The 16,650-nt window shown below is 40.3% G+C and overlaps 2 protein-coding genes across 2 annotated transcripts in view; one reads left to right on the top strand and one right to left on the bottom strand.

Annotated features, from left to right (window-relative positions):
• LOC108112411 overlaps window positions 1-15,723 on the top strand; it is a 35,717-nt gene extending 19,994 nt beyond the window's left edge. The window contains exon 2 of the mRNA XM_017222255.2: window positions 15,653-15,723. Within this exon, the coding sequence (XP_017077744.2) occupies window positions 15,653-15,723 (71 nt within the window). The remainder of the gene's footprint in view (window positions 1-15,652) is intronic.
• A 744-nt stretch (window positions 15,724-16,467) lies between these two features.
• On the bottom strand, window positions 16,468-16,645 carry LOC108111304. The gene is given in 2 exon segments (XM_017220701.2): window positions 16,468-16,575; window positions 16,577-16,645. Coding segments are annotated over 2 exon segments (177 nt in total).
• Between the last annotated feature and the right edge of the window lie 5 nt (window positions 16,646-16,650).

Consider the following 16,650-nt stretch of genomic DNA (forward strand, 5'->3'; position numbering starts at 1 on the left):
AGCTCCTTGGTGAAATTGCCATTGATTGGTCCCCTGCCATCGATGAACTGACCCGAGAAAAAGGAAATATTTTTCTAATTTTGTGAACATGCCCCTAGCCAAACACAAACAGACAACAACAGCTAGTTGGCAAGGAGTAGAAAGAAGAAGTCCACATACATACATATGCAAAGTAAAGAGCTGGAAAATCATGTTAACATTTCACATTATGGCCATGCTGAAGATGAACGGAAAACTCATTCAATTTTCGTTGCAAAATAAGAGAATAAAGAAATCTTCCATTGGACATTATAATTTTATAAGAAAATTGCAATGTATGTTGCTGGCCGTAAAAGGAGAATGGCCTGGATGGATATTGTGGGCCAATCGAGGCTACAAAAGGTGGGTTGATCAAGAGGAAATGGACCCACAAGGGGAAAAAACTGCAGACTGAACGAAATGGAAAAGGCTGCCTGATTGAGGGGAGCGGATGATGTGTGGTGCTAGTGTCAGTTTTATGGCTTTATACTTTCATTTCCGCCGTACTCGCTCATAAATGCAATATACGACTTCCGCTGAGGTCTCGAAATTTTCGGCTGAATGCAAAGCGCACTTTGAAGGTGAAATGAAAGTTTCACCGACTATGAAAGCGGTCATTGCATTGCAGTTACCCGAGCTCAGTTGCCCAAACAGTCAGACACATCATTCTGGCTTAGCCGTAAATGGTCATGTATATTTTTTCGAGGGTCTCCCTTGTCCCCAGCATGCATTGTCTGCATTTATTTTCCAAGCTGTTGACTTTTGTGAGGGTCTTGCTTTTTTCTAATCTTTCGGTTGGTGGTCAGACATTGAGACAAGTGGAAAAGCAAGGTGTTGACTGTATTTCGACATGCTCGATAATTTTAAGCTCTTAAAAACTAAAAGATTCCCTTTGTAATGAATGCGTGTCGGGATTTCTGAGGTGAACGACTCTCAATTGCTGATTATCTGTGGGTCTCTGAGCTCCCTCTGATAAACTTCAGGAAAAACCAAACTGTTTCAGGTTTAATGAGAGAGTAAATTATTACAAATTGATTGCTAGCAGATAAAACGGCATAAATTGTTGACTAATTAGATGTTGCGTAATCAAAAATGTTAGTTTACCACTAATTTGACATATTTGCACAAATTAATATTAACCAGATAACAATTATTCGCCTGTTTTTATTTTTATCAATAAAAAAAAAAGGTAAATAGCATACAGGAAACTAACTTAAACTATCAGGCTTAGCGGATTGATACATTTTATTTAACAAAAAAATAACAGAGATTATAATTATTTGCAAAATTAACATAAATTAGTTGCAATTTCCCCTTTCCAAGTTGATAAAAAACCAGCACAAATCAAGTGGAATAATTAGTGGAATTATTGCCGCTATAGATAATTAAAAAATTATCTATGTTAATCCGCGTGAATTGAATAATACAAATTGCTTTAAATATGATTACATTTTTTGCCACCTGCAGAGTACATTTTTCCACTTTTTTCTTTCTTTCCTCCACCGAATCTAGTCTATCGATGTGAACATTCAGTGGCCAAGCGGAAAAGGGCAAGTTTTTAATCTGATAAACATGGCCAACATCCAAATACGAAATGAAATTAAAACTTTTCCTTTTTGGGCACAAACAGAAATCGAATCAAGTCCGTTAAAAGGAAGGGGCTGGCAAATAAATGTATTAAATCAATACAAGTTGCCCGGAGAAGAGAGAGTGAGCTTTGGGATGAAGGCTTTGTTGAACTCCCCGAATCAAAAGTGATAAATCTAAGCCGGACGTGTGCGTGTACACTTATAGAAATTGAAAATGGTGAAGGGCATCGGTAGGCGAGAGGGCATGCCAAAGGCATTTCCCGTACATCGGGAAAAACGATTCCTTCTTCTTTCAGCTGCCGAAACTATAAATTTTATTTTCGTTGAGGGGCTGCCAATTTCAATGACACTTTAATTTAAATTCGCTCAAACGCAATTGCTAGCCACGCACCCAGTGACAATCAAAGGGAGCATCGCCTCCACATCTCCACATCCGTGCCACGAGGAGTTCTCCATTGAGCAAGTTGTCAAATTGTTTGAATTTATTTATTGACTTCGTGGGGCGGCGGCGTCGCTGGCATTTGCATTCCAGTCGAAAGACTTTTGACTCAGTGGCTCCGTTGGAGCCTCTTGCACTGCCATCGGCGGCGGATGTGTAAGCTCACGCTGCCTGGCCCTTACCCTTCTCTGCGTTCTAGGGATCCGTATAATGAACGCCAAAGGACTGCAGCTCATCCTGCGGGGCAACCGAAATCGACATTGTCTGGAAGGTACAGTGGTGATGGAGAATGTAACGAAAGCTGTGTTAATCGGCATTTAAATAGTCTGATGAGGAATTACATCTCTTGAATATTTATAAACACTTAACTTCTTTTCGCTCATTTTTTTTATACAAGAATTTAAATGGCGGTGCTGAATTCCATCAGAAATCAGAATTCCATAGCGCTGCCCACCCGCTGTTAACTGATTTCATTATTTTTCCGAATACTTTACAATCAAAGCATTTTATAGCCCACTTTCGGGGGCACTGACGAGAATATCTCAAACTGATTTTCCACTGTGAGCAATTGAATGGCAAGCGGAAAAGCGCACACAGAGTCGCACAGATAGAAAAAGGGTCATTGGAGTGGTGTCCTGGCCACATGTGTAACTATATGTGTAGTCATGTAGTGTGCGTATATATATATATATAAATAGATGTATGTGGAAGAACCTTTTAACTTTATCGCATGCAGCGGATTCGACCCGTAGAATAAGTTAAGTAAGACTTGCTGCTGGAATTTGTGTGTGTGTCACGCACGTCTCACTTGGCCACAGCCCTTTGTTGGTGTGAGTTTCAGTTGACTATTTAATAAATCCCAGTTTTGTGGTCAGCATACCAAATTAATGCGATTTACTTGGCCCAAGTCTTGGACACACATTGAGCTTGGAAAAAGTGTTACCAAAATAGAAAGAAAGAACGGAAAATTCGTTTAATTTATTCTAAAGATTAGCTATTCATTTCACTGTTTTGCTCCTGAAATTTTGTGTCTCAGTCTCTGTCTCTTCCCCTGTCGAAAGAGAATTGTTACACCCACTGGACTCGGTGGCAAGTGCGGAATTTAAATTTGTCTTGACCAGTTAGCAGGTGTGAGAGCGTCTTCGAGTGTGGCTACGAATAAAACTTGCCAACTTCCTCCTGGCACGTGTTTGACTTATGCGCAGGACAAGTACCAAAGTTTAAACTTTGTCCAACAGAATAGAGCCAAAAAATAACAGAAATCTTCAACTCCCCATTTCGACTAGACAGTATCCTAAGCAAAAATAGTTTTGAGAGTTAGGTAAAGTGGTTTTTTATTGATTTAAAAAGTGTTGATAAAAATAACAATGTTGCACTGAATTTCCCTTTTGGTTGTTACTGAAAAAGTTTTCCGTTGCATTTATTATAATAAAATAATTATAAAAATATCATGAATTCCTAGAGAATTGAGAATGAGAACTAGAGAATGTTAATAATAAAAATTAGCCACTTAATCTCATTATTCGATCATTCTCACCTGCTTTAATGGCCACAGGGTAGCGCAGCAGTCTCGAATTCAGAATCACAATGGGCGAAGGGAAAAAAGTTTGTGAGTACAATGCCGGCACCGGACACTAATGCCCGGCAAGTGCCCAAGATCAGGTCGGGTCAGGTCAGGGAGCTGCCGACAGTTGGCCGAAATCGTGGCCCATATGCCACCCGCTCTCTGCGGACACTGGCAGCACCCAGAAATTATGCTAATTTCTTTGCATTCCTTACACATTTATATTATTTATTGTTTTCCTTTTTTTCCCCACTTGGGGGGGGAAAGGTTGTCTCCATTTTTTCTATTCCCGGCGAGTTGAAAAGAAGTATTCAAAAGTATTTAGAGTCTTGACAGTTTTTCGTTTGTTTGTTTGCGTTCTGTGCGGGGTGGTAAGATAGGATTTTGGAACTTTTCTGTGACTTTCATTTATACTCTGCTGAGGGGAAAAGCACAGACTGTTGGTACAAGCTTAATAGGAGTGACATTTATGAGTGAAACACTCATCTCAAAATTACTTAAAATATCATTAGATGTTTAAATAGTAGCCGCAGAACAAGAAGACAAGTTAATTAAGCAGCCAGCGTGTTGTGTCCATCATAGTTCAAGATTTCAGCCAGATGGGGAAATCCAATCTCATGTCTCATCAAGTAGCTCAACCATTTCGCAATCAGGCTGCGGCTTCAAGCACTCAACTAAGCCGTCTGCAGGCAGGATTTGGACCTGGCCAGGACCAGACAAGGCCAAAAGCAGCAGCAAAACAAATCAATTAAAATAATACAGGCACACACACATGCAGCTTAGGCCAAAGTCCACTTCAGTCAAACTATTACATAATTAAATCACAGCAACGCACGCACGCACACAGCCACCAATTCAGCCATACATGCACACACACACACACACACACTCATAATAAATGGAGGATTATGTTAATCAAGCGGAAAAGCAGACACGCAGCCGTAGATAGAATGGCCAAATAAATGAATGAATAAATGAAACATTTTATTAATGGTTTATTTTCTTCTGCCTCGCGCTGTCCTTCAAAGTCACAAAAAAGTAAGTTCAAAAAAGTCTAAAAAAATATAAATAAGTAGACAAAAGGCGGATAAAAAGGCGAGGACAAAAAAGTTATAAGCATTTAGCTTTGTTTTCGTTTGCTTAAATAATTCATTAAATTAAGTGTACCGAACAATCAATCAAGACGCATTTAGTTTTGTCGGCCTGCAGAACGCTAATGAAATCCACAGATTCCTTTCGACTTTGCCCTCATTATAAGGCAAACTTTTCTTTCGCAATCCCGAGTCTTCAAGTCAAGTTTAAGCATATTTTTGCAAGCTGACAATAAATTTATTTTTATTTTTCCTCTGGCTTGGTTTGCGCCTGGGAAATTCGGTTTTCAGTTCAATTATGGTAGAAAAATTTTGTAACTTACAAAAAATTGTTACTACAGATAGGGCCATGGAAAGATGTATAAAGTTATATTATTAGATATAAATATATATAAAATTCCTTAAACTAAAAGAATAAATATACTGAAATTATATAATAATTACTGAATAATATAATCTATTAATACTTTTTTACTGTATTGAGTTCCTTTCCTTCCAGTGCAGGTCCTGTGGCAGACCGGAACCAGACCTCGGGCCAGACTCCTTGAATGCTCCTGCAGCTGAGCGCTCCGAGTGCCACAATAATGCGCATAAAAACTAGCGCATTTTTCTAGATATTTCGTGGACTATCCGTCCCGCAGGAGCTTAGTGCCACGGCCTCCCAATTGTTCGCCCACTAACTCATATGGCTGTCGCGTGGTTGTCGAGTTCTCCGGCTCGTCTCATAAGCAGTTGCAAGTTATTGGCACAAGATTTCCCCTGACGTCCTTTTTTCCTGTTTCAGCGGAAAATTCAAGGCAAGTGCCGACGGCGGCAACATAGTTTTGGTCCTTTTTCGTCACACAGATACTCAGCTACTCAAATACAAACGAAGCACACTCTCACAGTCGAGGGACAGCAACAAATATGCGAAACAAATGTTTGCCTTGTGCTTGCATTTTTAGCAACATATTTTTATAGAAATAATGTGTAGCCCAACAATTTTTTGGGGCCTGGAACGCCTTTGCGCTCGCCTTACTTTCGTTAAGCATCGAGTTTAGTTTAGTTTAGTTTATAAACGTTAACAAATAGTTGCCCATGGTCCATGCCCGGTGCCTGGTGCTTGGTGCTTGGTGATTTTTCAGCAAACTTATTTACTGCGAAAATAGTTGGACTCGTTATAAAGTTAGTTTCTCGAGTGCCAAATAAAATGCCATACCTTGCACTGCTTTCTCTTTTCTGGTATTTCTGGGGCTTGTTTGCTGCTAATTCTTTCTTTTTGTTTCACTTTTACTGCATATACATTTCCCAGAGTTCTGGGCTCTCTTAAATATTTTGCGATTTTGTGGCCTGTGCTGACTTTGAGTGCAAAAGAAGCTGCCGAATAAACATATTTGCTAGAGCAAAGCTATGTAGTTGTAAACAAAGGCAAAAGGTTTGACAGGTGAAAATTGTACCTTCTTCCTAAATGAATTTTCAAAAATGGTTTTCTCTTATTTCCTGTAGAGCTTATTGCATTCATAGTTAAAGTTCTGATGAAATATCCTTTAAAATTGAAAAAGTTTCCATAACATTTTCTTCGCTTAAGCCGACATTAAGTCGAAAACTCCTTATAAGATACTTTAACGCTTAACACGTAGTCAAAAAGTCTTGTTATCTCTCCGCATTTTAAACGCGACTGTCGTGTAATTTTATTGGCTTGCAGTGCGTGATTGCCGCTGGGCAGGCTTTCAATTATTTAAGGTCTTTATAATCGAATAATTAAAAATGAAAAATTAACGCATGAAAAATGCATCCTCAACTGAAATTTACAGTGCCAGGATGTTGAAGGAAAAGCTGGCGGGCGGCAGGCAGGGGAGAATGCCAGCAGAAAGTTTTCATATCTCCTTTATTTGCCAGCCCAGTGGTACTTTTTTTTTTTGGCCGCCTGCTGCCCAAACACTTTGAACTCACACATGGACAAACAAACACGCACACATGCACATGCAATTCACGGGGAAAAATAATTGGAAGATATTTCGCATACTTTATGGTCGATGCCGGGAAGAGAACGAGTCCTGGATGGTCAGTAAGGATGCGGGCCCCAAACACATTTAATGAAAACTGCCTGAGTAATTAAATACATGATGACAAAAGCGGACATGCACGAGCATTCATATGTATTTATAGTTTACTGCTCCAGCAGGAGGGACAGCGAATTTAAGGAACCCTAAAAGTATGCTTTGAACTTTTTAATCTCTTACTATGTCCAAAATATTGATTGAAGGAAAAAAAGGTTGGTTTTTACAATAATTTGTATTTAAATCTCTTAACTAATATATTTCTGAAACCTATAGACACCTATTAATCCATTTTGTTTTTATTAACATTATCTTAAGTCAGCATGTTCATAGTTTAAGACTCTCCACAGCCAAGAGTATTCTGCATTCGCTTTCGACCACTCACAAAGTGTAATTTCATCATTTTTATTTAAAAACACAACGAAATATGCGAATTATTTATGGCTTGCATTGACCAGCGACAAGGAAAAGAGATATCCGGAGATATGAGACGCAGGACCAGGGGCCATTTTCCATGTTCCATACTGACTTGACCCGGCTGTCGTCATTTTCGCGTCCTTTCCCGTCACATTATTGGTGGCCCATTGACAAGAGATATTAAATTAATGCCCATTCGCCACCCTAATGCGTTAAGGAGCCGGGCTTAATGAGACCGCAGCGAGGGGGAAAACTCATGGAAAACCCAAACACAGATGAAGACTCACTCTCACCCGAAAGTCCAACTATTTACGAGTTGCTTGTACTCCGGCGGAAATTATTTGCCGAACTGAGAGACAGGGAAATGTAAAATGTAAAACTCGCCAAGTAGTGTCCGGCACAAAGGCGTAAGAAAAATTCCAAACAAAACTTAATTACTTTGCAGGGAAAATGGGGGAGCAGAAGGAGAAGTTCTGGAGGGGAAACAGGGAAAACAGGAAACGGGAACAGAACAAATTGGCCAAATTTGCTTGACTTGCTAGCAAGTTTGCATTCGTATTTGCCGCTCTTTGTTTATATTAACTGAGCAAGGGTGACATTTTTTCCAGCTTTTCATTTGCTCGGTTTTTGTTCCTCTTTTTTTTTTCTACTTTTACTTTTCAGTTCCTTTAATGAGGGTTTAAGTATTATTTGCCCAAGGGTTGCCTTTGGCCTTTGTTTGACTGGTGAGGTCCCAGTCTCCGTCCCCTTTCCCGACTTTCCTAAGCCGAATACCTTGTCGCCGTAATTTGAGAATGAAATGCCTGGCCGAGCGAAAGGAAAAGGTTTACGTGTAATAATTTTTAATTTTAATTTTTAGTTCGCTGCGGCCAGAAAAAGTTTCATTGGGTTGGCCCGTTTATTTTTTGAGCCACTTAAGCGGACTTAGGGTCAAGTGAAGAAGGTTTTCAGGCCCAAATAAATGTGGCAACAACGAAAGTGACTGTACTTGGCGGATCCAAGATAACCAAATGAGATGTCGCTGGCGGAGTAAATAACCGGCGAAACTTATGACAAAGGCCAAGTCCGAGTCTGATGTCATTTGCAAGATTACTTCCGCCAGTTGTGGGGCAATTTCAATACAAATTTACTTAATTGCTGGGGAAATGTTAGGCGGAAGAGGTTGAACGGGATAATGCTAGCGGTATTTCAGAAATTATTCTTAAGTCAGTTTAATTTGCATGACAAAAGGTCTCTGCAAAGAAAGTATAATAACAATCTGCTCTTATTGAAATATCATCTCTAAGTTAAGAGCATAAAAATCCTTTGGTTTTTGCTAAAGAAGTGTTAAAAGCCGCTTTAACAGTTTACTTTGCAAAAGTCGATCAATAGAACGACAATCAAACGGAGTTGTAAGCCTCTTTCGTTTCTCTTTCCCGGTTTTTTGTTAAAGTAAATAAAGGCTCTTGCCAACAGGATGTTGATCAACAAAGGCTTCAATCAGTCGACGCATTGAAAGCTACTTTGTTTCTCGCCAGGACCTTCCTCTTCCTCCTCGGATGCCGTAATTTGATTGACTGTTTTCGCGTATAAATCACTCTGAGGCAGCCGGCCGCATGGTCAATCGATTATTTCAACAATCTTGGCGAAAACATTTTCGCTCTCGTCTCTGACACTCACTCCATGCAATCATCATTATGATGAGATGCGGAATAATTTGCCAACAAGTGCATGAAAGGACCAAAGATTGTTTGACATTGCCATTCGCAGGACGGACAGGCAGGATGTTGGATGGCGAAAAGGGAGTGCAGGGAGAGTTTTCGACGAGACATATAAAAGTAAATTCCATTTTTATTAATTGTCCGCTTTCTTGTTTGCCCTCGGAATGGCAACTCCATTGAGTTTTCATCTTTAAGCTTCTGGTCTGTTCTGTTCTGCCCCCCGCCACAGATTTTCCCTTCGCTTCCGCGATTTTTCCCCGTCAATGGCACTTGACGACTGGTGAGGCCGCTAAGGACGTGGCAGGGGCGGTCGATGGAATGCCATCTCGAGTGGCATCCATTGAAACACTATCGAGTGGTCGGTCGGTGGTCCTGGCGGATCTGAGGGTCGGCTCAATCTGTTGGGGTCTTTCAATAATTATAATTTGTGTGATTTAATGAGACCCAGGAAATGAGGATGGAAAAAAGGGATCAGCTGCCGCTACTGCATATAAAAATAATATTAAATCAGCTGCATATTTACCCAAAGCCTTATTTGATTTTAATTGATTTTTTCGCCAACGATATTTGCTTTTAATTTGCCCGTCGAAGTCGCAGCTCGTCTGCAGACACGTATTTGCCCATAATTCGACTGTTTGATCTGTCGAAAAAATGTTCGCTTTATACATGTCTATATATATATATATATTCACACACATCGGTACATCGGTGCGTATTTTAATTTTATTTGCTTTTTAAATGAAGCGTCATTGGCCCAAAGCGAGCGCAACTGATTGTGTCTCCGCTCCGGGCGATTGACAATCAGTTGGTTTGGTGGTGACTGCAATCCATCAGGCGAGTGGGTGGTTCAGGCCACCCACTCCAATCACAAACCAATGCTAAAATTAACCTCAATGCAAGTTATGCGTGTGCCAGCAGCGAATAAATAAGAAGTAAACCAGTAAAAAAAACGTAAAGCGAAAATATTAAAGAACTCTGATTACCCTTTGCACTAACTGAGACGATAAAGTTATTAATTATTACAAATATATATATATTATGATTTTATGAATTTATTTAAATTAGAAATTATATATATTGAATTATTTATAAATTTGTAGTCATTGAACATGTCTCTTCGTCGTCAACCTTCACCATCTAGTCAATATAACCACCATAAATATTGTTCAAGAAAAATAAGGGAAAATTTTATTTACTTTGTTTCTTTGCGCGCCTGGAGCTACATAAGTTCTTGGCTTTTCCCCGATTTCCCAGTCTTGTTGTTTTCGTTGCTGTTGTTGTATATCGTAAAATATTTGCGTTATTATGCTAGTAATTTTTCCTCTTTTTTGTTGTTTTGTTGTTCTGCCATCGCCCCTTTGCCAGGTTTTTGTTAGTTTTGTTATTGTTGTTGCCATTGTCGGCTAGTTGGCGGTTGGGTTTGTGACGTTGTCGTCGCAGTTCGGTAGCTCATTTTTATTTCACTAGCCCCCGGGCGAGGATGACAAAATCAGGGCTTGCATGTGAGGGCCGAGCAACGTCGTAGTACGTAGTACGTCCTCTCCAGCAGCTTTTGCAGCTTTTTGCAGCTCGTCATAAAATGCCAAGCATTTTCCAGAAATACAAAGAGCAGCGACAGCAACCAGAGATACTGCCATTAAAACTAAATCAAGCCAGGGAAGCTAGCCCCCCGGATTCCGGTTTCTCAGAAATTTTCAACATCAAGTTTAAACTTTGCTTAAACAAAAAGGTAAAAGGAAAACTTAACAAAAATTCTAGGAAAGCCAGAGCCAATTGCCGAAAGCTCGAAAATCGGATAAGGAACTATGCCGGGACGGAGACTGGCATTTTAATGACCTTCAACTTTGACAACAAGGCATAAATGTGCCAACAATTGGGGCGTTAACGGAAATTGGCTTAAAAAGCTATAAAATTTGCCCAGTAGCTTGGACAGGGAGCGAGCACATTTATTGGTAAATAAAGTTCCGTTCAAGGTATAAAAGTTAATAATAAATTGAAACAATGAGGCGAATTTTGTTGATCTTGGCTAGGACAGGACACAAATCTCAAGCTACAAAAGTCGGCTTTTATGTCTGGCAATAAAATTGGTAATTGGCTGAAGGGCATATGAAATTAGCTACCGAACAGGGAGTGGATTTAATTAAACTCCAGAATGCAAGCTGTTGATTAAATGCCACTTTTCATGGCTTTCTTAACTAGATTGCAAGGGAAGGGTATTTAGTCAATTCCAGTGAACAACTTTTTAAAATATATTTATTGTTAGCCATCCTTCCCCAGAAGTCATTAAGTATCACATTACCTGCAATACCATCAACCCACTTCCCGAGAATTCTTTTACATCTCTTCAGCACCGCTTTCTATCAAAATATCGCGTTAAATTTTTAATTAGCCTCGCGTCGGCGACTGCCTTGAGTGCAGCATAAAAAGAAAAATTATAAATATATTCGCGGAATATTCGACATAATTAAATATTAATAAGGTTTGCCAATTAAGAGGCCACGAAAAATGTTCAAGTACCAAATTTTCACATCTATTCATGTCACCAAATTATCGCATAAAGTGAGAAAGGTAAAAATTCAACAGAAATTGGCCAAGGACTTGGCTAAGGAGGGGTGGGGATAAGTGGCAGAGGACATTTGCCCCTAATAGATGGCAATCTTGGGCGTGTGTATCGTGATTGTAATGCTCCTCGCCTCGCCAGATGAAGACGCAGTGCGCATGTGACATAATTGAAGGCGGCACGGCTGCCTCGTATGAACAGGTGAGCAGGATACACCTGTCCGTCCTGTGTCCCTTGTCCTCTGTCCTCTGTCTTCGGTCCTCCATCTTCCAGCAACCTCCAATCTCCATCCAATAGAAGATTATAATGTACGCGCTGCTTAATTTGAATGGTGCGTGCTGGGCCTACTCCCGCCTCCTACCTTTGAAATGCTGTCAGAGACGCTAAATGAAATTAAAGACCCCCCCTCTTAGTAATTTTTCTTCTCCCCTGCCAAGGCCACAGATAACAGGGCACTCATGTTTTAAAAATTAAACCAAAATAACGAAATTAGCATAAATAAGCAGTTGCTAATAGGATTTCCTTTGTAATTATCAAATTGTCAGGCTGCCAGAAAGAGAAAGGCTCGTATGTAGTACAAGCCATAAATAAAAATTTGTGAAATAAATTAAAGAATCACCTCAGCTTTAAGCATTCCTTTGTGGTTAAACGAGAAACGAGAAAAAAAGTACATTTTATATGGCGTAAATTTACACACATGTTGGCACCTGTTTTTTGGATGCTGATTTCTGTTTTGACGCCTGCGCTTGTTTTGTGGGTAATTTATTGGCCTGCTCGCCAAAATCGATTTCGCATTATTCGCGTCCACCGATGCACTGGCTAATTTGCTTAAAAGCATAATTAACACGGCTCACACAGACGCCAGCACAGACACACGCAGCCGCTTTATGGGTGCACGTGAGTCGTAAAAAATTCGCAAACACGCGAGGTGTAAAGACACGGCAAAAACACATGATGCGAATAAAAAAAAACCAGCTGTAAATCAGACAATGCCAATAACAAAGGTCCGCGCCACACGTCGTATACGTAATGAATATTTCGTATGTTTTGTTTGCCTGTTTTGCGGCTTTTGCATTATTTTTTAGCACAGCAAAAAGGAACACACTAGCAGTTGGTATGAGATTAAACGAGGGCAGGGATTACCTTTTTTAAATCAAATACATTGTTTATTTCTACTTTCATGTAAGGATTTTTGGATATAAGAGAGAGTAATTCCATAAATATTTCCACTACAATGTTGATGTTCTGCCAAGCAAAGCTTACTACTTTCAGTTCCTCTCAACATAAATCCTTTAAATAGCAATAATTTGTATTATTATTGTATTTACCCACCCATTTTAATTGGCATTAATTTAATAATTCAAAATCACGACTTTTATTATATTTACTTGGTAGCTTTTCCGAGTCATAAACTTCTTGGTTACCATAAATATTTGATTCTCCTCAACAAAACAGTTGAATGCTTCAAAAAGAGGACATCATTTAAGTCAAAAAGAGGACTTTTCAAGACTTGTTGGCCCCCAAAAAGGCCTTCCATTGGCATAACTCGCTTTGTGGGCCAATTAAATCTGATTAGTTTCATATTGCTCGCCATTTATATTATTCGTACTGTGCTCAATGCGAGTTTTGTGTTTTCAAAATGGCTAAATGTAGGCAGACCTTTTCTAAATTCTGTGGTAATTAATTAGCCCGCCCATTCAAATTGCCCAGCGGTCCCGGGCACTCGCTTTTCACGGCAATGGAAAAGCTTTTTCGCCAAATGCACGTAAGCGTTTACCTATAATTTTATGACTTTATGAGCAGGGCATGAGGAGGAGTTGGGGGAAAACTGGCGGGGCAAATGGCGAATGGTGGGTCTGGTCTGGTGTTGCCTGTAAACAAAGTTTTTGTTTGGGGCCAAAAACTTTTCTAATTATAATCTACATAACTTAAATTTGCAAATGAGACGCGAGGGCAAAGGCACAAAAGTTTACCGCTGCCAAGGCATGTGAAATTAAATTATGTCGGTGTCTACGCCATGTGTGTGTTTCTCTGTTTCTCTTTTTTGTAAAACCAAAAAACCAGCTGTTCGGCAAAAGAAATGTAAATACGCAGACCCACTCGCAGACTTAAATTCAAAAGTCAAATGCAATGCAGCAAACGAAATTGAAAACTTTCGCAGTTCCAAAAGGAGGTTTTCTTTCAGTTCAGCATTTTATTGATTGCTTCATTTAAATACACATATCCATGCTTAGGGAAATGTACGGAGGAGGCATTTCCCTGGGATACGAAAAGTGCCTACCAACTCTCTGCGTTTATCTTGAAAAATCATCTAATCTTAGCTAGACTTCATATTTTTCGCAACGCTAAGCTGCCTGCCATCCGAATTTGTATTGCTTTCGGGAACGGTTCTGAAACGGGAAAACTCTTCAAATTCACTAGAAATCAGAGAAGTTCTCGAGCGATCTGTTAGCAAAGATTAGAAAAGCAAACTCATTTTATGTTTATATAATCTTTTTCTCTTGATATCCTTGTTATTAAACATACTTCCCTTGCAGGGTTGCACATCCTTCTATAAATTATTAAGTCAAATATCAAATAACTAAAAATGTGATAGAAACTTTCCCATATTCTCCTCCGTTCTCTGCACAAAACTTTTACTCAACATATAGTTTTTCACTGAATATTGATACTCCTTGCATATTATGATTACTTTTTCCCTTAACAAAAGCCAGTAGAGTTTTTTGAGAAATTGGTTTTTAAAACACAATTACCCAGCGGAACAATGTGTGTGTGTGTGTGTGTGAGGCTAGAAGCTCTTAGGTTCCTCTTTCCAAACACCCTTGGGCATATTTTAGAGGCTCATGTGACAAATTGCGCCAGCACGTGTATCGCATGCTCATTTCAGGAATATGGCAGCCAGGTCCGCTGATACGAGTATCTCTTAGTTGCGCACACGCTGACAAATCCAATTCATTCCTTGCCGCCTTACGTGGCGTATACGTAATGGGCCAGCAACTAAAGGTAATGTGATGGGTGCTACCTGCCTTCCACTCTGATTTCATGTTTATGCATGTACAATCCGCAAATTGGCTCTCACTTCAATCATTTCCAGCTGCCTCGTTATACATTTTTTTGCTCTTTATTTTTCGCCCATTTTAGTTTTCCATTTGCTTGTTTCCCCGGCGGTCCATCAAGTGGAAGGCAATCGAAAATTGGCGCTTCGCAACAAAATGCTCAATGTTCAGCAAGAAATGGCCGGACTTCACTTGGCCGGAATGATATTGTTGCAGCGGCACCAACATGGCCATGAACATGGGCATCTGCATCTGCATCAGCACCGGCATCGGCGGTTCGGCATGGGCATCATCCAGCAACTGGCAACAATTACGCGCGCCTTAATTGCCAACACATACGCACACACTCGTTAACAGGAGAATGCTGGGGAAAAAGTCCAACAATAACAACAGAGACGGGCAGCGGAATGGGCTGGCTGGGCATCGGACCTGAAATCAAAATCATTGGTGTGAAAATAAACTAATTGAAGAAAAATTTCATTTGCAACACCGGCAGCAACAGCATCAGCCGAAACAACAACAGCAGCAACAACAGTCGAAGCACCGCATCTTGTTGCATTTGACCCGGGGTCAAGTTGCAGGCAGGCAGGCCACGGCACACACGCCTCACTACGCCACATCCTCGCCTCCCCGGAACAGGAGACAACAACCCTAGAAGGGGGACACCAGAGACACCAGGGAGCCCGATGCGACGTGTGCTTATTTATCAGTTGGACCAATCCCCTTCAGTCGTACACTGGCCACAGCCGTTATATGGCAACAGCACTTTCCGAAACATTTTAATTCGTTTTAAGAGGAATTCGGTTTCCTTTTCATCAGCTTATTGGCTGAAATTAAAAGGAACTCCATTCATTTATTTGAAGTTATAGGATTTGGTCCTGAGGAACATACAACATAGGGTTCTTATAATGTAAAATATTTAATAAAAGTGTTCCTGTAGATCATCCGACTTTTAAAATAGCGAATAAAAATCGAACTAAATCAGTCTTTCTAGGGGTTGGCTTGCACCAGCATCCTTTTAAGGACACTGTGCAAGTTGGAAAGTCCGTTAATGCCTGGCTCACTACGGAGCAGTGTCCTTGTCGGGGCAATATTTTCAGGGAGTTGCCTGCCGCCCGGCTAACTATTGAAATGAATGCATGAAAAACTACGAAACGGTAATGTGCAGTTGCCATGCAGCAGTGGACCAAAAGCTACAGCAGCAGCAGCACCAGCACCAGCAGCAGATGTTGCTGATGGAGCCGCCCTGAGTTGTATGCTACATTTTTTGCACACCACATTCGATGGCATTGATGTGATAGTGTGCATGCATGTGGGCGTGGCACATATCCTTGACTGTTTATTTGCCTCTGCCTACTAGCTGCCAGCGGCTTACGCGTTTCCAATGCTGTTGCAAATGCCAATGTTGTTGCTGTTGCTGCCGTTCAGTTGCCAGCAGCAACAGTTGCATGTAGATAGATGGACAGGCGACTGGCAGACCGTAGATATTGCAGGCTTGTTTGCTCGCGAAAAGGAAACAAAAGCTGAAAAAAAGAAAATTATATACGAAACACACTCGGCTTTTGCCGTTTGCGCTTTCAAATTTTTCCCCTAATTGGCAGCCAGTCAATTGTTTTTCAAATGTGAATTCATCGCATGAATTACAGTTGTTATTGAAACGAATCAATGGTCTATATTGGCTTCATTTTTAATGAGTGCATTCGAGGGTCTGTCGGTGAAATCATTAAAAAGCCAAGCCATGTGGTTGATGGACATGATGTAGAGCACTTCACTGACACAAATTTGATTAAAAGCTGATTTTAAACTTAAAAATCGTAACGTTAGATACTTTTATGGTGATAGTACCTTGAATAAAAAGCCATAAAATTATCATCATGTTAGACCTTTAAAGGTAAATAATCTCTCTCTACTTTATCTAATCAGATCTAATTCAAATTGAATACTGTTCTAGACTTCTGCAGTCAGTTTTCTCAATTTTTTAGCCTAGTCACAAATCAAGTCTGCGATTCCCACGCTCGATAGGAAAGAGGAGCAACTCCCTCGGCAGAACTAATTTCTTTCACACTGCGGTCTGAGTTATGGAGCTTAAATTGGGCTGCCCCCCCAGAGAACCCCTAAAAACCACGAAGGACCGCAAAATTTGCATCTTTGCCAGGCTGCGCCTCCTCCCATCTAGT

The sequence above is a fragment of the Drosophila eugracilis genome, unplaced genomic scaffold, assembly GCF_018153835.1.
Source record: "Drosophila eugracilis isolate 14026-0451.02 unplaced genomic scaffold, ASM1815383v1 contig_445, whole genome shotgun sequence".
Lineage (NCBI taxonomy): Eukaryota > Metazoa > Arthropoda > Insecta > Diptera > Drosophilidae > Drosophila > Drosophila eugracilis.